Raw genomic sequence first — 23,524 nt, forward strand, 5'->3', positions numbered from 1 at the left:
GGGCTTTTTTCATTGGCACTCAACAACTTTGAAATAATGCATTCTTTGTGTTGGAAATTTTTGATTTAAATAAATAAATAAATAAAGGCCACTATTATCTAAGAAACACAACATTCTCTCCATACCCCTTACCAAAAGAGAAGTGAATAGTGCAATTCATGATTTCTTACAATGGACTATGAAAAGCTACACTGCATCCTGAATATATCAGTCAGCCATCTTCATATCAAGTTTATTGATAAGCTCACTATTAAAATGGCTTATCTTATTTTAACTGAAAGTTAATTAAGAGATCACACTATACAGACTTGAGGAAATCTCATGTAACAGCTTCAGATTCTTCTATCTATACCAAGTCGGTTTGGCCACATTGATTCTTAGGTCTTGAGTTGAATTATTCAGGACAACCTTAAATTGTAATCACAACATGTCAAACAAAAACACCAAAAGTTTAATCTTTCAATGAGTACATCAAAACTGGCTGGCATCATATCTCAGGTCAGGATCTTTATGTTTTTGACTTCTCAACTGATGTAACTTGGGAGTCAGCATGGAAATCCTAAAGTAAATAATTACAAAAAGCATTAGGATTAGCGTTCACTCAAGTGGCACTACAACAGAGTAATCTACAATCATTTTTGCATTTTCTGGAGGCATGGCCCCACAGCCCTACCCCTCAGAATGAACCCATATGCTTAGTGAAAGTGCAGGTTCCTGGACCCCATGGCAGACCTACTGAATCAGAATTTCAGAGATGGATCCCAGCAATCTATACTTTTAATAAGTTCCCAAGTATTTGTTTTGCACACTAGAGTTTAAGAGACCCTGCCAGGAGACTGAAACCCCAGAAAATGGATCTGCCTCATTCTGTAAATGTCCAGCATGGGTCTGGCTTCTAGAGACTATCAACAATTCATTTTACACAAAATCCACAACCATTTTCCAGCATAAAGTGTAAGTAGGCATTTTGTTAATTAAGTTTGGGCAAATATGCATTTTTGAAGTAAGCAGACTAATATTTTATGGGAAATGCCAAAAAAAAAAACCTGGAAATGAATATAAAAAGAATTACCAAGGAGAATAAAGCTCAATTCTGGGCCCCAGAGTCATCAACATCTACTATGTGCCAGACGAGGGATACAATGCTGGTTAGATACCACCAATAGGTCCCTACCCTGATTTTACTTTAGTTATGCATTTAAATTATTTACCACATGCTCAAACAAAGAAGCAGGATGATTTTGGAGAATGGCAATGCCAGGAAGACAATAAAACAAGTTGATGTAATAGAGAAAGTCTATGGCGGGGGAGGAGGCAGAGGTAGTGGCTGTGTGTATTAGACACAAGGATGGAAAGTGGTTTCCTTGAGGAGGTAACATTTGAACTAAGACCTGGAGAAGGAGCCAGTCATGAGAGGGTTGGGGGAAAGTTTTCTAGACAGAGGAAACTATTGCTAAAAAGATCTTGAGTTGAGAACAAACTTCTCATGAAATTAGTATAGGAATTAAATCAGAAATCAGATCACATATACAAAATGTTTCGTAAAATAGAAAACTACTTAAAAGTATAAAGTATTGTTTTTAGGGGCACCTGGGTGGCTCAGTCTGTTAAGTGTCTGACTCTTGATTTCAGCTCAGACCATGATCTTATGGGTCATGGGTACTGCCTAGCATCAGTCTCTGCACTCAGTGGGGAGTCTGCTTGAGGATTCTCTCTCTCTGTGCCCCTCCCTACCACATGCTTGTGCTCGCTCGCTCTCTCTCTCTCTCAAATAAATAAATAAAGCCTTTTTTTAAAGGTATAAAGTATTTATTTTTAGTAATATATTGGACTAGCTCTGGGTAAAGGTTGGAATAATGAAGGGTCTCAGGTCTGTGTCATATGAAGAATTAATCAAGCAGTTCAAGGCTATATTGCCTAAAGAACAGGAGACACAAGTATGTGTTTAGGGGAAGAACAGAGAAGTCTTCAAACATCTGAGGACTACAATCTTGTGGAAGAAGATTTAATTTTATTTTGTTAAAGTAGCTCCAAGGGTATGCAATGAACCTGATATGGTAAATACTTTAGGAAGGCAGAATGTTGGCTCAAAATGATGATGAACATTCAAAGAGAATTGCAGGCAAATGAACTGACATGGAAGTAGTGAGTTCTACATGACGAGAAGTATTCAAGGTTGGGCTGAACAGACATTTGGCAGAGGAATGATTAGATTAGATGCCCTAAAAGGACCTCTGCAACCCTTTGAAAGCACACAGGCTCACTCACTCACATTGCTCCCCACATGTGCACTGCAACACGCAAGGCAGCCTCCTTAGTCCATGCTATACAACCTTTAGGAGGTTTTGAGAAAAACCTGAGCGATAAAGAGGATTCTACCATGTTTCTAATTCACACTGACCCTGGGATCAAGAATGTCTCCATCTCTGTAATAAGCAATGTGCATTTCAAAAAGGGAAACTAAGAAACAGGATAGGGGCCACCTGTGTGGCTCAGTTGGTTAAAGCCTCTGCCTTCAGCTCAGGTTATGATCCCAGGGTCCTGGGATCGAGCCCCACATCAGGCTCTCTGCTCAGCGGGGAGCCTGCTTCCTCCCCTCTCTCTCTCTGCCTGCCTCTCTGCCTACTTGTGATCTCCGTCTGTCAAATAAATAAATGAAATCTTAAAAAAAAAAAGAGAAGAGAAAGAAACAGGATAGACTAACATTCGTTTTTGAAATCTGTGGCTAAGATTTAGTGGTGTTTTAGCAGTGAACATTAAACAACTATCTCAACTTATTAAAATAATTACTTTAACAAAAATGTATCTGAATTCCATTAGCTCCCAATATGTGGCATGCCAATGAACAGCCGAAATTGTTAGTAAATAGGCATGTGGCCTTTGGTTGGTATGGTTTTTAATGGGAGCCATGGGCCCAGGAAGATGATTTCCACAATAAAGGTCCTGACAGACAACCAACCACTACTCTATTATTTAGGTACTTGGACCAATAAATAAAGTTAAAAAAAAAAAAAAACTGAATTGTCACTTAACCACCTGGGACCAAAATGCTAAAGATAAACAAATCTAGCCTTCCAAGGACAGAGAGCCCAAGCCAGACCCAGGATCAAGACTAGAAATAACTTGGAAAAGCTAAACATTACTATGACCTTTATATGAAATATTTGGATTTCCAGATCCAGATGTATGTGGCTCATATTCAAACAGACTGCAGAAAACATTCTCTTAATATCTATAATTTTTGTGCACATTTTTGTTTATTGGATTAAGTAGGTTTCTTAAAAACTACTTATAAATAAAATTATATCATGACTTTCTTAGGACAACTTATGAAAAGAAACTTAAAATGAAATCTTTCTGTAAAATAAAGACAATGTCTATATAATTGTCCCCAAAAAAACTATACTTAATTTTATGAAATTCAGGAACATCAAAAACTGGATTTACAAAAAATTAAAATCAAAGGTTTAATACTTAATATAAAGTGAGAATTTATCACAGAAATTTTTGTGAGTAAGAATCTCTTCTTAGGGCTATAAAATTTCTATTTATGTCTCTAGTATTTTAGAAATACACCTATTTCCTAGAAGGTAATATAACCTATAATATAAACAATCACTTCATAACTTATTTTTAAGTTCACATGTATTTGATTTTGCTACATTATTTTTAGAGATTTATTATTTATATGGGGGGAGGGGCAGGGGAAGAGATGAAGAGAGAATCTCAAGCAGACTCCCCACTGAACCTGAAGCCAGACAGACACAGAGCTCACATCCAGGACCCTGAGATGATGACCTGAGCCAAAATCAAAAGTCAGACGCTTAATTGATTGAGCCACCCAAGGGCCTCTGATTTTGCTCTTTTTTTAAGCTTAAATCCTTCAGAACTCAGGGTGACAAAAGGACTGGATTAGTGGCTCAAGAAACCCAGGTATCTCTGTTCATAAGCAGATGCCACTTAATATCATCTGAGTTGCCTAGAAATGAACCCCTTGAATGAGCAGGGGTTTTTTAATTCTTCAGATATATCATTACAAGTCCCCCAAAACATTTCTAACTATATTCTCACTTGACTAATGCACAGAAAAGCTGTGATACCACAAAACAATACTTAGAGCTGGTAAAAGAGACCAAATCTTCTGTCCCAGATGCCAGTGTGTTAGCTAAGACCTTTCTTTGCAGTTTCCCTTCAGCTTGAGTGGTGCCAAAGTTTTATATCAACCACTAAAACTCCCTCCCTTCCTTCATTTAACACAGAGCCCTATCTCACCACTGTGAGATCAAGACTTGAGTCATGATCAAGACCTGAGCCAAGATCAAGAGTCAGACACTCAACCAACTGAGCCTCCCAGGTGTCCCAAGAATGGCTTCTTTAGAATAATGTTAGCAACATAGTTGGTAAATATCTTTCCTTTCTAAAAAGACCTGACACCTCTTGACATTTGCTTCCTTTTCTTTTCAGGTGACAAGAAATTAGGGGTAATTATGAATTTTCCAAACATTCTCATCCTTAACTTCATCTCTTTGTCGTCTTCTTTTTCAAGAGTGTGTGTCTACTTCTTGGATTAGTGTACAAAGCTGTGACTTTTTCCCCCAAATGCACATTCTACAGGTGGGAAGCATGGTACAATGGAATGATTCTACGAGAAGGCACCATAAAACCAAGAGCATGCAACAGAGTTGCAACTCCATACTGCGGGCAAATCAGAAGTAATTTTCTACCTAGATCAGAGCTTAATTCATTAGCCCACATTAATTCACAAGTTCAATCCAATTTCTCAAAATGCAATAACACAATCTTCCAGGCTAATTATCTTCATCGACAGTATTTAAAAGCATTTGCTGAGACACATTTCTTTCTTGTGTCAGACAGGATCAACGTCAAGTGAATAGCTTGGGTGGACTACATTCCGTCTAATCGCAAAGGGCTGTCTAGCAAGGGAGAACTTTTCCCCTGGGCAGATAATAAAGTGTCCCTCCCAATAAGGAAATGTTTAAATGTATCTATTTACAATTGTTTTCAGATTCTCAAGAACGTCAATTTTGTGTGTGTGTGTGTGTGTGTGTGCTTTTTGACATTCTCTAGAATTGGAAATATTACAATATGGATGGCTATTACAGTAATTTTAACCACTAAGAGAAGTTTGGGGATCAGAGAAAGAACTTCTAAAAACAGAACAAAAAGAGATCATTCATAATGAAAATACCAACCCATCTCATGATGGGTATTTCCCTAGAAATAATCATGAGAAAAGGACTGGTTTGTTTTGAAGCCATTTATTTCAACAGCTCATTTACTAAAACCCCTGAATTTTAATCCAAAACAGTCCATTTCTGTTTCCTTTTGATAACTGAAAGGGAAATCAACCCACATTTTTAATAGGATTTTATTTACTTATTTGACAGAGAGAAACAGCGAAACAGGGAACACAAGCATAGGAAGTGGGAGAGGGAGAAGCAGATCCCCACTGAGCAGGGAGCCCAATGCAGGGCTTGATCCCAGGACCCTGAGTTCATGACCTGAGCCAAAGGCACGCTTAATGAATGAGCCGCCCAGGCGCCCCTCCACACACATTTTTAAAAAAAAATTTTTTTAAGATCCTTTCAGGGGGAAATATCTTTTAAAAGCATTTTTGAGTGAACTCACAAGCAAAATTTAGTAAAAGGACAAAAAAGATATTTCTTATTCCTTGACTCAGGTTTAACTTTTATTTATTGCCTGTCTTCTAAAAGTCATTGCTGCCATTACACCTTTGCTTTGTGAGGTAGCCAGGTTTCTCCTAACACTGTTCACTAAGCTCAGTTTAATTCAGGCCCTGGGCCAACAGCAAATCTACTTTTCCAGATGCAACACTTTAATACCTTAAATTTTGAAAGTAAAAGGCATCCTTTCCGCCTTTGAAAACCAATTCTAGCAGTGTTAAAGTAAAGGAAACCAAACACAGAAAGAGCTTCAGATAGGCAGCACTGAAATTCATGTATTGGATGTAAACATTGTAATATACAATGAAGGACAAGGCCCAAATCCCGCCGTTTAGGCAATGGGACTACAGATATATTTTAAAAGATGGAGAGTCAATTAAGAAGCATATTATTTTGTTTTAAATCTGCTGTAAGGCATATATGAGCAAGAAAAGACAGCACTGGTGTTTGGCATTCATGAATCAAAAACCACACAGAAGTCACGTTCAAACTCAATGAACTTACCTTATAAACTTGTCCATATGTTCCATTTCCAACAAGTTCCACTAATTCAAAGATCCCTGCAGGGTCCTAAAAGAAAATAAACAAACAAAATTTCAAAACAATATTCCAGACATTGTCTTGAGCAAAAGCAAACATTTAAAATAAGCAAATAAATAACAACTTCAGCTTTGGGAGCGGTCATGTGTTAATTTTACTTGCTATTAAAATTTAAGTCAGCTGCAGATAGGAAACTCGTCAAAATTCACTTTGTTTTCATTTTATATTTCTAAGAGATATGTTTAAAGCAGACAAAAGGAGACACGACTTCCACCAAAACAGTAAAAAAGAATGAACACATTTCTCACTACCAAATGGAAATACACTTGCAGGTACATCCGGATAAAATGAAAGACCCATCATCCTGGGAGGGATTCTAATTTTTGAGATCTTTCCCTTTGAAATTTCTGGGCTGTCCATTTTGTTGAACGCAGTTAAGAAAGGGGTGTTTCTATATTGTGGGGGAATCGTGTAAGGTAGTGAACGGTTCCCAAGAGCCCATGCAATCAACACGGCTGCCCCCCCCCCACCGAATGTCTTCCTTTGGCTTCACCTCACCTCTCTACAACACCAATCCCTGCCACATATGTTCTGTGCCTAGTCTCCGGATCTTGTACTGCCCACAGGAAGCGTCCCTGCAGGATTCTGAATACCAGCTGAATCAGAGATTTATGCACATCGTGACCACCAAGCGGGAGGTCCCTCTAACCCTCAGAGTCCACTAACTGTTAGGGTGCTCAATAAATGTCCAATAATGGCTGCTATTTATTACTAAATTATTATCTCCCTGAATTGAAAAAAAGTACAAAGCCTGTAAAATTCAAGTCAGAAGCATACACTTAATCTGACCTCTATTGCTACCTCACTGGACAGAAATTGTTTCTTTAAGGGCCTAAATGAGGAATCACAAACTTAAATGTCCACAGAGGTGAATCACGTAACACAAAGAATGAAGGGGGCAGCTGGGGTCTTCAGCAACCTGGAGAAGCCACGTCTCCCTCGGGCAGTGGGGAGGGGGGGGTTGGGGGGGCGGAGTTGGTCACGTTGGTCACACAGCTGGACCCAGTTGAGATTATGTCCACCTATGAGCACTATATTGCCTGGTCTAAAGTTTTTCATTTCGTTTTGTTTCCAAGATGTCCTAATATTTAAATGTTGGGCACTAACTCACTTAAAAAAAAAAAAATGCTGAGGGAGGGACAAGTAAGAAAGACCAAAAAAGAGTCAGCGCTGTTATGAGAGCACTGCCATATATCGTTAGGGTGACTGAGAGGCAGGGGAGGGAATGCCTGGGCTTTGGATGCAGACAGACCTGGGTTGAACACCAGCTTTCCCTTGATCGGATGCATCACTATAGCACACGGCGACAGAGCAGCTCAGGCTCTGGGCAGATAAGATGGAAATGACCCCTGCCTTGCAGAGCTCTGATGAAGAGGGAGTAAGGGCTTAGCACCACACCCCACATACAGCTGGCAATCTGTTCGTGTCTCATAGCAATCATTTTTAAGCTGAAGAACAGCATGCCACTAGTAGCATTTAAAGGATGAAGGGCTGCTTCAGGGCTGCTATTCGTGGGGAAGGAGCCAAATAGATTCCACGTGACAAGTGGGAGTTCTTTCAAGTTACAGTCTTTAGGTGCGCCTGGGTGGCTCAGTCGGTTAAGCAACTAACTCCTGATTTCTGCTCAGGTCATGATCTCGAAGTTCTGGAACCGAAACCTCTGTTGGGCTCCCCGCTCAGCAGGGAGTCTGCTTGTGGTTCTCTCTTTCCTTCTCTCTCTGTCCCTCCCCCCACTTGCTATCTCCCTCTCTCTCTCTCCCCCTCCCTCAAATGAATAAATAAATCTTATAAATAAATTAAGTAAGTAAGTTATGATTTTTATCAAACCAGGTCCAAGACAAGCCCTTTGCTATGTGCCTTCAAAGAGTCCACACAAAAAATAAAATAATAAAATAAAATAAAATAAAAACCTAACAGTTGAAGCACTTTACCCCTGAGAAAGAATTGTCATCCGTATAATCCCTTGTTCTAAAGCCATGAGGGCCAAAAACCCTATTCCAGACTCGACTCAGACTTCACAGCCTGAGAAGTCCAGAAGTTCCAGCCACACCACACCAGGTCAGGGGGTGTGAACAGTGATCCCAATGGAACCGTGTGACAGGAACCACGGTAAGGGCCCAGAGCTCTGGCGACAGAGACCCCGTAGCAGAAAGACCACCTGGGAGGGCTCAGGATGGGCAGGAAAATGATGCGTGTGAAACTGCTAGGCTGCAGAGCAGCAGGTTCTATTACAAACAGAATTAGAAAGAAATGAGGGAACAGGAAAAAAAAGCCCACAAATGGTGGCAGCTGCTGTTTGTTTCTAAGCTGTGCTCCCAGTAGTTTGTTTGCTCAGTGGTGTTTCTGCAACAAATTTTGAGAGAGGTTCTACATTTGCTTGAAATATCTCAATTGTGTTTTCAACATTCGTTTTTCTTCTTTTTTTTTTCCTTGACTAAAAAACAAAATTTGAACGAAAGAGAGAAGCAGGACGGTGATTACCACCTGCTCCAAGGAGCCTAGAAAGCATAGGGGGAGGGGTGGGGTGGAAGGGGAGCACAGGAGCAGAAACAGGAAATGGAGCTGGGACCAGCTTCTATGCCCAGGGGCCGCCCTACCACAGGGACCCATCCTCCGGGCTGAGGTTTAATAGGCTGGTCTCAGGTAGAACTAGGCTACTGACTTCTAGCTCTTTCCTTTCCTTGAACAGGCCACTAATGGGCCTATGGCTCCGTCCATTAGTAGACTGATGGCTCAGAACCAAGGAAGTACACTGTTGAGACTTTTGTTCCTACTTCTGGGAAATGGGGTCTTTCCCCTGGACACACCCAAGGGGCTCAAAAGCAAAGGTCAGAGTAACCGCAGTTGGACTGGCGACTCACCTTGGGTAGGCAACCAAACTGGAAACAATCATCAAATGAGGGTGGTTCCCCAGAAAATGGGACTCAGAATTGCAGAGATTTACAGAGGGAGTTTATGGGGGTGTGCCTCGGAATCAAGACCAGTTGGGAGTGAAGGAAGAAGGACCGGACTGAGGAAAAGGAATGAGTTCAGCTGTTATGCAGTGGAACCAAAACTTCATCTGATCCCACAGGAGCTCTAGAGCTTGGGTGAACCTCCAAAATTACCCTACCCTGAGGTATGGGGGCCTTTGCACCCACCTCCATTGACTAGTCGTTGCATGCAGGCTGTCCCCTGTCCCCAGCCCAGAGGTTATGATCTTGCATGAAGTGACACTCTTCTGCTAAGGACAATCTCCAGGTGACAACAATCACTAGCTGCCTATACTCTCAGCAGGTGGACAGTGAATGCCTCAGGTGCAGAGTGGAGATCTGGGTGACGTATCACAGCAATCACTTACAAACATTGTGGCTAGAAATGAATACCAGTTTGGAATTGGAAGAGAAACCTATAAGCATCTATCTTCTACGGAATGCCAACAGTAATAAGACAGAATGGCACAATTGGAGTCATGGTATTTGCAAGGAGGGGGCTCTCTGAGACCTCAGAAAGCAGAATGCAGTATTGTTCAGGGGCACTTGAACTAAGCCCCGATCCAAAGCTTCCCTCTCCCCTACCTCCACTCCAAGTACCTGGAGAGCTGAGGTTTGTGAACACTCCCTTACACAAATGAGTCTAATTGCTAGTTAGGCTTTTGTGGAATAGTGCTACAGCTTGAACATGGTAAGCACTCACTCCTCCGTTTTCTCCAGTCTTGGAGGACACTAACATAATTTCTCCCAAGGGTCACCAATGACTCAACCTCTCTCTATAACAGTCTCTTCTCAGTCCTGTCCTACTTGTTCCCTTTGAGGCATTACATGGCTGAGCACCATCACTCTTGTTGAAATACATCCCCTCCCTTGTCTTCTAGCATACCACTCAGTCTTTCGCAGAGATTCTGTTTCTTCCCCCTCCAGACCTTAAAGGTAGGCTAGCCCCGAAGTTTCAACCTCGTGTGGTTCACTAAGTGCTAATGAATTCATCTCCAAGTGTCCATTATAACCATGCACTCCACTCCATTCATGCACCAAGCCTCACCTGCTCTTGCTGGGACTATTTACTTTCAATCAATTCTCCCCCCTTCACACTGAACATTCTTTTTTTTTTAAGATTTTATTTATTTATTTGACAGAGATCACAGGTAGGCTGAGAGGCAGGCAGAGAGAGAGGAAGGAAAGCAGGCTCCCTGCTGAGCAGAGAGCCCAATGCGGGGCTCTATCCCAGGACTCTGAGATCATGACCTGAGCCAAAAGCAGAGGCTTAACCCACTGAGCCACCCAGGCGCCCCCACACTGAACATTCTAAAATAGACACGACACACCATGCTTTAGGACCTTACACAATGACTGAAAGTAAAGGTCCTGTCATTCTTAGGCCCAGTCTTCATTCCCAGTCTCATGTTCCATCATTCCGTGCTATAACCAATCACCTCAAACCACCCGCCATTTCCCTGACACACCTCACAGGCCGGGTCTCTTTGCCTGGGTTCATGACGTCTGTCAGCCAAGATTATTACTTCTACCATTCTCCACCAGGCAAGCCCATCCCTAAAAGCCCAGTATGCCACCGCCCCTGTGAAGCTTTTCTCAAATTAGCGCCACCAACTCTCTGCCCCCACAGCATGTTGTACATAGCTCTGTGATAACCATTTCACGTAGTGCCACCCCTTCTTCCATTTCTTGCCCTCGATAAATGACAACTGCCCTGAAAAACAGGACTGTAACATATTTATTTTAGTATTTCCCAGCACGTAGCATGGTGTCCACAACATAACTTCTAGACATAATTATCCACCAAATAAGGTTGATATCCCACTCCCAAATCTCCACAACACGTGTGGAGGAAGCTGCGAAAAAATGGGATCAGAATGTTGAGCCAAAGGTCAAGCAAACTTACATCATTTCTTTTTCAATCTAGACAAGGTGTCCCAGCCCCTACCCCCTCCACCCCCCTTACCCTGCTTCCAACTGCACAAAACCATCGCATGCATTAGCTCCTATGGTATTCCCAGCTCTAAAGAAAATTCCTGAAGTGCATGAGTATAAGCTGTGCTTCAGGGGCGTTGAGAAGGCAGGCTGTCGGGATGCGGCCCCGTGCAATGCAACGAGATCATATACCTAATAATCATGTTACAAAGACAGGAAAGCTAAGAGACAAGAATCAGCTTAATTCTCTCCTTGTGTTTGTTCAGCTACTCACAAAGCCAGGATGGAAGGCATGGAAGAAGGTTACATACACCAAGGAGGAAAGAGCAAATCACTGACATTTACCAAAGTCGGGAATCCCTGTTGGCTATACATGCCTTTATTCAGATCTTAACCTTTGCTGGGAGATGGAGGAGAGAATTTAATTCTAAGGTAGAGTAGTTTACATTATTTCGTAATGAAATATAACTACATATCAAAAGGCAAGCTGTTCCATAAAAGAAAATGCAACTTTTCAGCAAGTACGGATCAAGGCAAATTTGGTTCACCACCCTAATGAAGACCACAGTAATAGCCCACAATTCACAAGTGTTTATACGCCAGACACTGTTCTAAGCATTTTCCATGAGTAGGTCATTTAATTATTTCGGTTGCGTCACGTGGATGCTATTGTAGTCTTCATTTTACAGACGAGGCCATCGAGGCACAGAGAGGTAAACCAGGTGGTTCAGGTCACACCACCCATGGGCGGCTGAGCTAGGATGGGTGCCTGGCCGGTCAGACCCCAAACCCTGGGCTTTTAACCACTTGGTACTCCATCAGCTTCGTGGAATCAGCATTCCCAGCCCTTGCCTCACCACTTGTTAGCTCTCCAGCCTCGGGCAATCTTCATAACTGCTCTGAGCTTCAGTTTCATCTTTTCTTTTTTTAAAAAGATTTTATTTATTTATTTGACAAACAGAGATCACAAGTAGACAGAGAGGCAGGCAGAGAGAGAAGAGGAAAGCAGGCTCCCTGCTGAGCAGAGAACCCGATGTGGGGCTCGATCTCTGGACCCTGAGATCATGACCTGAGCCGAAGGCAGAGGCTTTAACCCAGAGAGACCCAGGTGCCCCTCAGTTTCATCTTTAAAATGGGGATAATATTACCTCCCTCACAGGGTCACTGTGATGGCTCTGAAAAATCTCTAGACCAGCTCAGGGCCTGACACATAATATCATCTCAACAAAGAGTAACCTCCTCCCTTCCTTTTTTTTTCTCTTCGGAAACAAAAAAAGTTCATTTAATATACAAGGAATATGCCACAGAGAAATTCCATCTGTATTTCGTCTGTTTTCAACGAACAAAGCCAATAAAAGAAAACCTATTGTTTTTTAACCAACACCACCAAGCGCTTGGCAAAGAGGGTCAAATATGTATGGACAAACAGATGTCTCTTTAGAAATTACTGAGAAATTAGGAAGGCACATTAACTTCTCTGGGCTCCTGGGATATTGGAGTAAATTCTCTCTTCCATCAGCTGATGCAATTCAGGCGGCATCGGCAGCTCAAGCCTGACTTCACAGCAGAGCACAGAGATGGAAGACGTAGGGGTTCACGGTCTCCATCACGGAGTTATACTTTAATGCTTCCAAGCCCTCTGAATGACACTGGATTTATCAGAACACTAAATAACATCTCTACACTAAATCCCAAAGATTGAGAAAGACCAACCTAAATATAAAACCAGGATGACTAGCTCCTTAGCATCATGAAGGATGATGTCTAGCCTTCCCAGCCCTTCTCCCTTCTCTGAAATGAAATTAAGAGAGGGATTGGGAGAGATCATGGCCAATGGCTTAGGTTCCAGACATCCTTTCTCCCAAACTCCTCTCAAAGACAGCCCGTTCTGTGACAGATCTTTCCCTTGGGGTCACCCATCGTTAGGCAGGGTGAGAGGGACCCCGACAGAGCATGAATGGCTGATACAGCTCCCAGAATGACTGCCCACCCCCAGATTCCTTACGGACATCTGTCAAATGACTGTGCTTACTCTAAACTTATGGGCCTTGAAAAGACCAAAATGTTATTTCTCTTAGAACCATATTTAGCAGCTGTTTCATTTGGTTTCTGCCCTAACTGACAAGCATATGCTTACAAAAGCAAAACAGCACAAAGAAAACAGGAGCAGTAGGAGAACTCTCCATATTTATCTTGAGCCTTCAGGCTTTTCTATGCCATCCTTCTCCCAAAGTAAGCACAGTGCTGGGAAACACCGTAAGGATGTATAACATGACCCGATGCTAGCCCACACGGTGCTTACAGACAGGCAAGGTCGCTCGTTTTGCACTGACCTTCCCTCCTTCCAATGTAGGGATCTGAGGAGCCAAAGGTCTTACTTTCCACAATGGGGTTTATTCAGTCCCTGAGTTCTACCTACACCCTCCACACCCCGCTACCTTCCAAAGTAGAAGGAAGGGTGCACTGGCCTCTGCCTCCTGGTGCTTCCAATCTGATGGAGGAATAGACACGAGCACATAACTACACGTACACAGTCATTAAATTACAATTAAATTATAGTGACAAGCGACATGCAGGACAAAGGCAAGGTGCTCTGCGATATACCTGGGAGATCTAGAATATAACCCAGCTCTTCTTTATTAACTCACTGCTCAAGCCAGCATCTCAAATAGAACAGGTAATTCAAGTAAAAGAATATATTTAAAAATATAAAAATAAAATAATTGCTGAATTTTCTCATTTGATCATTTGTGCTAAACAAATTACATAATACGGACCTACCAGATGATTTACACAAAAACGTTAGGGTTTGGTTTGGGATTCTCCTCTTTGCCAGAATTATCTGACCTTTCACATTCGGGTTTTCCCATCTGTAAAATGGGATCATCCCGCTTGGCCTGCTTTCCTGGCAAGGCTGCATCCTGCGTGTGAATGTGCTAGACCCCACCCAGCTCCACATGTCCAGTGTTGAGCTTTGGGAAGGGTGGTACTGACTGCAGGTCAACTCCACAACACCCTCAGCTCCCCAGCGTTGGGCCTGGCTAGATGGTATCGGTGTCCAAAACTGGCTCCTGGCAGGGTCAGGACATGGTCCCAGCCAAGCATCAAGCAACACCTTCCTTGATGATGGTGGCCTCTAGCTCATGGAACAGGGAGGTCAGAGCCTCCTCATCTCCTGCTTGGTTTGCCACCTGTTTCATTCCCCCTGCTACTGTGCAGCCATTCGTAGTGAGACATACTCACACACACTGTGCTCCTGATCTCTTGCTCACTCAGGATGCTGCAACTCCAGCCTATTCTCGCAAAGGAAGCCTTTAAAATTAGGTCTGGGCATGCCTGGGTGGCTTATTCTGTTAAGCACCTGCCTTTGGCTCAGGTCATGATCCTGGAGTCCTGGGATCAAATCCCACATCAGGCTTCCTGCTCCGCGGAGAGCCTGCTTCTCCCTCTCACTCTGCCTCTCCCTCCCCTGCTTTCTCTCACTGTCTCTCAGATAAATTTAAAAAAAAAAAAAAAACTTAAAAAAATATATAAAAAATAAATAAAATGAGATCTGAAACCTGACTCCTCAGAGTTATAGCTGTCCGACCGTAAGCTATAATTGTCACTATCACGGTCTCTGGGACAGACGATGGCCTAAATGCTCTATGTTTTTGTTTCCGTTTTTTCATATTTAATCCTTACAGCAACCATGGGAAGTACAAGTTATGAATCCCCCCATTTTCTGATAATGAAAGTAAGGCTTCAAGGAATTAAGCAACGTCCCCCAAGTTAAATAGTGTGTGGTGGAGATAGCAGCCAAGACCAGGCTGTCACAGGAAGAGAAAAATACCTCCTGTCTTGAGGACTGTCTTGAGCCCCAGCAACAACAAATGAAAAGCGCTTAGCATGATGCATAGTAATGTTTCATAAATACAAGCCACTGATATTATTACTGCCATCACTGCTGGTATTATTCAAAGTTGTCCAAGTGACAGCATTGGTTAGTAGACGTGAAAGTTAAATCTAGTTATTTTGAATGCAAGTCTGTCATCACTCACTTCTCTGCAAATGGCCGATGCTGAAATTAACTTGGGGTTTCAGAGATGGTCAAGACTTTGCGGTTTACCAATGGAACCAGAGGAGGGCCACTGACCTCCAGCCAGGTAATGCGATGAGCCAAGCAGCTGGCAATCAGAAGTAAACTGTGTCAGTGGTTTCTCAGTGCTCCTGCCTTCCCATCAGAGCCTGGAAGGACTTGTAACATTAACTTGGATATTTATTCTGATTTTGGTAGGCCAGTTGCTTTGATCCTTTGTCAACTGTTGGGATGGGCCCTCCTCATGCTGATGCAGAGATCCTAAGCCGTGCCAACAGATCGGCCTGTGCACACGTGCAATGCACAAAGCCCACTACTCTGTTCAGAGACTATTTCCAACTGACCCGCTGTCAGAGAAAGAGGTACTAACTCCATAAAGTGGACTGAGAAGTTTCTCCAGGATACTAGGCCAAAATGTGAATTTTAGACAAGGATAAGGATGTTTACCTTCCAGAACATTCCTCAATTCTCCCACAGTCTGTTTAAGCTCAAACATGGTAATTTGCTATAAAAGTCAGTATGTGTGTAAGGGCCCTTACCCTGGTCCCTTCCCTCCCATCATCAGGTTGTCCCAGAGATCATACAGCTATTTGGGGAAATGTATAATACAGTCTATAGACATATGCAAACATGAGACCTCTCTAGGCTTCTTAGGACAGAGCTTCCCTTGGATGGCTATGGAACAGCTTTTAAGGAAATTTCATGTTTCTCTAAGTGCTGGTGTTCTGTAGAGCACAGGACAGAAAATGATAAGGTACAGAGCAATCTTTCCCTTCTGATCCCCACCTAACCAAAGTTTGCATTTTACCTGACTATAGCAGGGACTGCTCAATCACCCAATGTTCACTCTCCCATTGTTCCTTAGCAACAAAAATTCTGATTTTATTTGGGAAGGCAATGCAACCAAGTCAAAAACTACATGCCCTAGCTCCACTAAAACTAGGAGTAGATGTGTGACTAAGTTCTGGCTGATGTTATATAAGCAGAATTACTGTGTATGAATTTCAGACAGGTTGCTGATATAGAGCAGACTTAGCTGAGAGAAAGACTCTTTTGTCTTCCACCTTCCTCCTTCGACTGTCTGGAATGTAGATGTGATGGCTAGAACTCCGTAGCCATTTCTGACCTTAAGGTGAATTTAAGAACTGAAGCCTTTTGTTAGGTTGTTAGAGCTGAACGATAAAATAATCCTAAGCCTCTGATGACCATGGAAATACCATATACCACTGCTCTACTCTGTGTGGACCTCTCTGTCACGAGAGAGATACAAACTTCTACCTTCCTCCACTCACTAATATTTTAGGTTCTCTGTTTGATGCAACTCAATTCCAATTGGTTTGCTTGAATTCTACCACTCAGATATTTTTATTTATTTATGTTTAACTAACAGCCCTTCTTTAAAGTAGTCCTCTCCATCAGCCTTTTGATCTTTGACAGGGATGGCAGTCATTATGTTTGTTCAACAAATATTCCAGTTCTGCTAGTGTGTTATATGATATTAACCCCTGCCTCACCCCCCCCCTTTCTCTCTCTCACTCTCTCTCTAGGTTGGGTGTGGCCACACGATTTGCTTTTGCCATTGCAATGGGAGTGAAAGTAATGTGTCACTTTCAGATGGAACAGGACATTGTTGTAGAAGACACTGTGATGACTTTGAAAGCATTCATGGACACGAAATCTCCACTGGTCTGTGCCTTCGGGTAGCTGATGAATAGAATCCTCTCTTGATAAGCTCTGGACATGTGGCACGGTCAAGAAATAAACCTTAGCTACATTAAATCTCTAAGCGTATTTATCATCACAGTATATCCTAGCCTATGCTGACTGATAAACTAGAAATGACCAAATGGCGGTGGTACTAATAATCTCATTGCATAATGCTTTATGATTTCCGAGACGCTATTTCTGCAAAGAGCCACTTCTGACTGGACACATCTGAATCCCCAGACACTGTGCAGGCCATGTTGCAAAAATCATTTTATTTCATCTCTGCATTGATCCTGTTTACACCAAAGAAGACCAAAGCAAGGAGAGTAACCTACACAAGATCAATGTCCGATGCCAAAATGCACATCCTCCCCACAGTCTCCAACCCGCAACATCTAAAGCCAACCCTGGGAAAATAAAAATCCTTACAGAGCTGGCTGGTGACACAGAAATTCCAAGAGCTCTTTGTTACCAAGAAAGGGGAGGAAAACATTAAAACACGTAGTTGGCATTCACACAGATGACCCCGTCTTATAAGCCTACACAGGGGCATGCTGGGGCTTGTAGTCCCTGCACCCACCGAGGACAGCAGAACGGCAGGTTCCCCAGCTGCTCCTTTGAGTCCTTTGAACTCAAAACCTGCTTTTGAGCCACTGTCAAGGTAACCACGCAGCTGAAAATAACTAATTGGGCAACATTCTCTGACTGCTGGCATGGGTAGTTACAATCTCTGCATCTCCGTGGCAACCTGACTAGAATTCTGGTTATTCGCACAAAGAGAAACCAGTCTCCGTTCAGACCAGGGCTGCATTCTGTCTCTATTCCACTTTTCTCAGTACGAGCTGCTACTGAAGGAACAATGCTTCTTTTATGAAGAAGGTTTATTCCTGGTCTGTGGCCGAACAGCATTTTCGTAATCTGGAAAAATTTGGAAAGGGGGAAAATGGTAATGTATCCTTTATAGCCACACACAGAGAGGTTTTATTAAGATAGGCTCTATTACAAACAACAGTGAAGGTCACCGTGGAGTAAGTGACCTAGAATCGGGCCCCGGAATTCTATGCAGATGTCAATGGCATCATTCAGGAATGTATGCCTAACAACTCATCGCAATAAATTGACCCGTGCTCATGTCCTGGGCACCGACACAGAGCCCAGTGGCTCTGCTGGCCACTGGGATGCTCCACCATCCCACCCCACTGGGTATCTGTCATGAGGGAACATATGCTGGGGGACCTGCTGTGATCCATTTCTCCAGTACCTTGCTCAAACAGGAGAACGGATAGAGTGTCACAGCCCTGCTCCAACCAGCCGAACAAGCTGAACACAACATAAATGCTAAGGGAGTTCAGATGGGTGGGAAACCAATTCAGACTGATCCAGCCAAGGAAGGCTGAAAGGAAGTGGTGGGCATCAGGAGGGACTTGGAAATACAAACAGGATTTGCAGAAGTAGAGAGAGCTGAGGAGAGGACAAAAATTGTATTCTTAACGGTGTCATTTAAAAAGGATACATGTTAATCGCCTGTAGCACTTCTGTCAGAAAGGACAAAAGGTTAGAAACATGTCACTCTCAGAACAGCACCTTCATTCAGCAAGTTTTACCTCATTTTTGGAAACCACGATTCCATAAGCATTTCATAAGGCAGACAGACTTCAAGTACTAAACACACATGCCAAAAACAACAGGATAAACACACATGGGCTAAAGGATTTATAAGGCCACTAATTTTTTTTAACAAAATGCTACATGTGTTCCAGGCAACAAAGGAACCAGTATATTAATGGCATTGCTGTAATAATTTGCTTACATCCACCTTCCACACTCACTTATGCCCCTCCCACCACAGAGGAGGGGCCAGGCTCTCTACAAATTAATATCCTTAGAGACATGCACAGCACCCAGGCTAGCAAAGACACTAAATAAAACATTGGTTAAGTCAATAAATAATTTTATCCAGACTGACACGTTATTTACATTTTCACTGGTGAAATAAAGACATAAATCTGGAAGACTATATGTCATGAAGATATGGAGACCAATTCCTCAGGAGTATGTAGCTGGTTACCAGAGAAAGTGCGAAGCCACATTCAAACATGGAAAGGCTTCCTGGAAGCTCATTTTCCACAAGGAAAATGAGTGTTGTTATTTTCATATATTTGGTTACATGTGGGTAAGTTTGTATCAATATTTTTTCAGCAGAGGTGCCATAGTCAGCCTACCAGAGTGAGGGTTGTAATTGAGTCCCCTTCACCAATTTGGTATTTGGTAGAAATATCAAGAAGCACATTGTCTACCAATACCACTTATATCCCTCATCTTCAAATACAGTAAATGCTCTTTGTCACAAAGGGAAAGGACAAAGGGAGAGGGGGAGAGAGTCTCAAGCCGACTCTGCCCCATGGAGCCCAACACAGGGCTCGATCCCACAACGCTGAGATCAAGACCTGAGCTGAAATCAAGAGCTGGACGCTTCACCGACTATACCCTCCAGGCACCCCAGGAAATGCTCTTTATTTCCCCTCTGTCATTCAGAACTTGCCATTACTTAGATGAGACCTGGACAGTGGTTTAATTTTCCATTGTCCACACAGAGAAGATTCTAAGAAAAGGAATAATGTAAAAAAAAAAAAAAAAAAAAAAAAAGGAAGAAAAGATAACAAAAGAAATACTTCAAAAACAAAACCAAAAACCAAAATATTTCGAACAGTCAGGTATCATTCACATCCAGATGGCTAATTGCAATTAGACACGTCTACTAAAGCTGGGGCTCTAGGACCCACGTTAGACAACACTGTTATTTTAGTATCTCTTAGTGATGTCTCCACTGAAAAGAGAATAAGACTCTCTACAAATTATTGTCTTACTTTTCACCAATATAAAAATACCCCCGTTCCTCCCCCAATTCCTTGGATTAGTAAAGTTGTCCTGTGAGGCAAAAAGGATCATCCTAGTTCTCAAATAGAGAGAGGGTCTAGTGGTCACACTCATGCTAATTAAAGGAGCTGAACATTTTTGTTTTGTGCACTTTTCAGTATATAGTTCACAATCAAAAGGGTCAAAATAATGTAATCACAAAGAAGACAGCTTCCACAGGAACAGATAGAAGCAGCAACCCACCGATTAAAATATCAGTTCCCTATCCTAGGAGTGCCTAGGAGCTCAGTGAGGCCTAGCTAAAACCCTCTTAGGTAAAAGTCTTTTGTTACAGCACGGAAATTCCTGCCCTGATTATTGAATTCCACTCAGCAGTGGAATTGTACCATCACATGGTACAATTCTTGTAAAATTCTTGTAGAGTATCTACTCCAAGGACTACTGTTTGCCCGGGAATATGTAAGTAAAAGAAATCTATGGCCACATCCCCAAAACCTGACATCATCTCTCACGTCTTCCACACTTGTTGCAAAAATCTTCCAGAGATAGATCCTTCAAAGACCCTCTCCTGTGCCCTTCTCAGCTGCTGGTGGTGCATTTTCAAGACAAGAAGCCTGCGGGGTATGTGGCTGGGTATATTGTTAGGAAGGTGGAATTTTTGTGCCACTGATTGTCAAGGCAAACAATGAATTAAGAATTATGGCAATGACTGAAAAATCTACAGGCCATTAGAGTAAACTTTCTCTCTTGAGTAGAAGCATTTGGCTTGTACCAAAGCCACCTGCAGACTGAGATTCTAACCATTAAGTGTAAGGCATGGGAGGTTCTAGCAAGCACTGGTGGGGAGACACTAGTTTTCTTCTCCACAGCATCTCCTGGGTGAAGGTGGAGTAATTCTAAGTTCTCCGTGCGAGAAACACACAGAGTAAAAGGGAGACAAACCGTAAGAGACTCTTGACCTCAGGAAACAAACTGGGGTTGCTGGAGGGGATGGGAGTGGGAGAATGGGGGGGGTGCTGGGTGATGAACATGGGGGACGGTACCATAGTATGGTGAGCACTGTGAATTGTTTAAGACTGATGAATCACAGACCGGTACCCCTGAAACAAATAATACCTTACATATTTATAAAAATAAACAAACAAAAAAAATATGATACTGTATTTAAGTAGAAAAAAATTAAAAATAAAATAAAATAAAATGGCTTACTGGTGCAGAACTGGGGCTCCAGGCAAAATCAAAGCAATGGTGGCGCCCTCAGTAATACTGACAGAGGAGATGAGAGGCAGGGGAAACCTTTCCAAAGTAAAGATCCCCACCAGTGAACTACCTGGCTATTTGACATGCTTCTTTTACATTAATCCTCTCTGGGAATAATAGAAAATGACTGAATGGCCAAGACACTGTCCGGGGTGGAGCTGGTGAGCCTGCCTTCAGCCTCCATCTCTTAGCACTACCTCATTCCACCAGAGGTTGGGTCGTTGTCTCCTGCTTAAAGGAGCTTCCTCTTGTCTTGCTGGAGAAGGCCACCAGACCTCACTGCATCTCAACAACCACGGCTAAGAGCCCGGGCTGAGAGCCTTATTTTTATAACCCAAAACTTGCTGCTGACACACATTATGAACTAGAGAGACTCTCCCCCTGTTAGAGTTGGGGCTCTAAGAAGTACTAGAAAGCATATTTAAGAGTGTAATTCACTTATTTTTAAAACTGGGTACAAAAAGGTAGAAAGAGCCCTGGCACCACAGAAATCCTTTCAATCCAAATTTTAGATCCTGCTTCTTGCTAGCTGTGTGACTTTGAGCAAGCTGCTTACTTTGGTGAGTTTCCTGAAGTTTTGGGGAATGAAAAGTATCTCCCATATAGGGTATTTCTTCTCCTACCACGTCTGCACACACTCACACACACACACACACACACACACACACCAGTTCCTGCTCTACTTCAATTACTTTCCTTTCTTTTTTAAGATTTTATTTATTTATTTAAGAGAGAGAGCGCTTGCAAGTGGGGGGAGAGGGGAGCAGAAGCAGAGGGAGAGGAAGAAGCAAACTCCTTACTGAGCAGGGAGCCCAAGGTAGGGCTTGATCCCAGGAGCCCGAGATCGACCTGAGCTGCTTAACCAACTGAGCCACCCGGAATGCCCCTCAACTACTTTCAATTAGTCTGTGCACAAGCGACTTCTTACAAGCTGGTTTTCACCTTCAAATCGTATGAGACCTCACATCCAAGCCCTACCTCAAACTCACCTCCTTCTTCCTAGCAGAGCTTAGTTGTCCCTCCTCTGTGTTCGCACAGTATTTGTTTTAGAAAAGTACCATAGCACCTGCCATATATGGCAATTATGTGTTTAAGTGTCTGACTCCCCCTCTCGACTATAAGTAAGTGACTTGAGGTATTTCTGAGTCATACTGATAGCTCTGGCTTCTAACAGAAGGTCCTCAATACGTGTTAAATGAATAAATGAGTATATATTAACAGTGTTTGTTTCTTGAGCACTTACTTTGTGACTCGGCATTTACATGCATTATTTGTAACACTGGCCAGAGTTCTATAAAGTGGACATGAAAATTGTAATTTTATAGATGAGAAGCTAGAGGTTCAAACACAGCAAACAAGTGATTAAAGTCAGAGTTGGACCAACCTATAATCTGCCTACAAAGAACCTAGTACAACACCTACTACTTATTAGGGCCTCAAAAAAATGGCATCTTCCTTCCTTCTGTGCAATCAACAATAAGGGTATGACTTTCATAGTGCATCAGAAACTAGGCTCATTGGTGTTGGTTAACACTAACCTAGAAAATTTTAAAGAAAACTCATTTTACCAAATTCTGCCTAGCACTCAGGATCAGTTTGGTTTTTTTTTTTTTTTTTTTCACTCACCCATTAATCATTCCCAAAACATTTTCCAAGTGCCTGTTCGAGCCCAGCTCTGTACTGTGCATGGGGGGATCTCCAAATACGAAGTCACAATCCCAGCCTTCCAGGAGCAGACACTAGGAGGTACCGGCCTTTGTAGAGTGCCGGCTATGGGAACTTCTGAGTGCCTTACAGCACAGATTCTTAATGGGCAGATGTTACACACCCATTAAGTCTGCCATTAGGAGATCTATGAATCATTTAATGGAACACAGGGCAGCCTGCTCTGTGCAATGTATGTGGCCACAGAAGATTCTTTTAGGAAGATAATGTTCATGTTACAGTTGAGAGCAGCCCACACGTGGACTCCTGCCACCTGGGGTAATGAAGTGAGTCCTTAGGGAACAGATCAGAGTTTCCAAAGGAAGGGAAATATGGCTGCCACGTAGCAAAGCACTGAAAAACAAGACATCAAAGCCATTCATCAATGAGATTTTACCACACATGCTCTGCCAACCTGTCCCTGGAGGAGTCCCTTATTTCCACCAACCCATTACATACACCTTAAGGCCGGCAACCTGGTGTGCCTCTGCTCACAACACCAAGAGGCACCCTTCACACAGCATCCTGTGTAAATCGCACCCTGGAGCACAGCACAGTGTGATAGGAATATGTCTTGAACAATGTGTAACAGAAGTGGTCCTGGCTACCAAAGGAGCTCAGATTCCCAAACACCTTCAGTGGCCACGCCATGATCGGCAAATCCAATTTTTAAGCAACACGTGGGA

At 42.6% G+C, this 23,524-nt stretch overlaps 1 protein-coding gene across 8 annotated transcripts in view; it reads right to left on the bottom strand.

The window, feature by feature from the left end:
• Positions 1 to 23,524, bottom strand: part of TNIK (TRAF2 and NCK interacting kinase) — a 380,814-nt gene that overhangs the window by 295,239 nt on the left and 62,051 nt on the right. For all 8 annotated transcript variants that reach the window (XM_013058317.2, XM_013058316.2, XM_013058315.2 and 5 more), the window contains exon 2: positions 6,210 to 6,275. In XM_013058317.2, the coding sequence (XP_012913771.1) occupies positions 6,210 to 6,275 (66 nt within the window). The remainder of the gene's footprint in view (positions 1 to 6,209; positions 6,276 to 23,524) is intronic.

The sequence above is a fragment of the Mustela putorius genome, unplaced genomic scaffold, assembly GCF_011764305.1.
Source record: "Mustela putorius furo isolate JIRA1106 unplaced genomic scaffold, ASM1176430v1.1 tig00003834_pilon_pilon_pilon, whole genome shotgun sequence".
Lineage (NCBI taxonomy): Eukaryota > Metazoa > Chordata > Mammalia > Carnivora > Mustelidae > Mustela > Mustela putorius.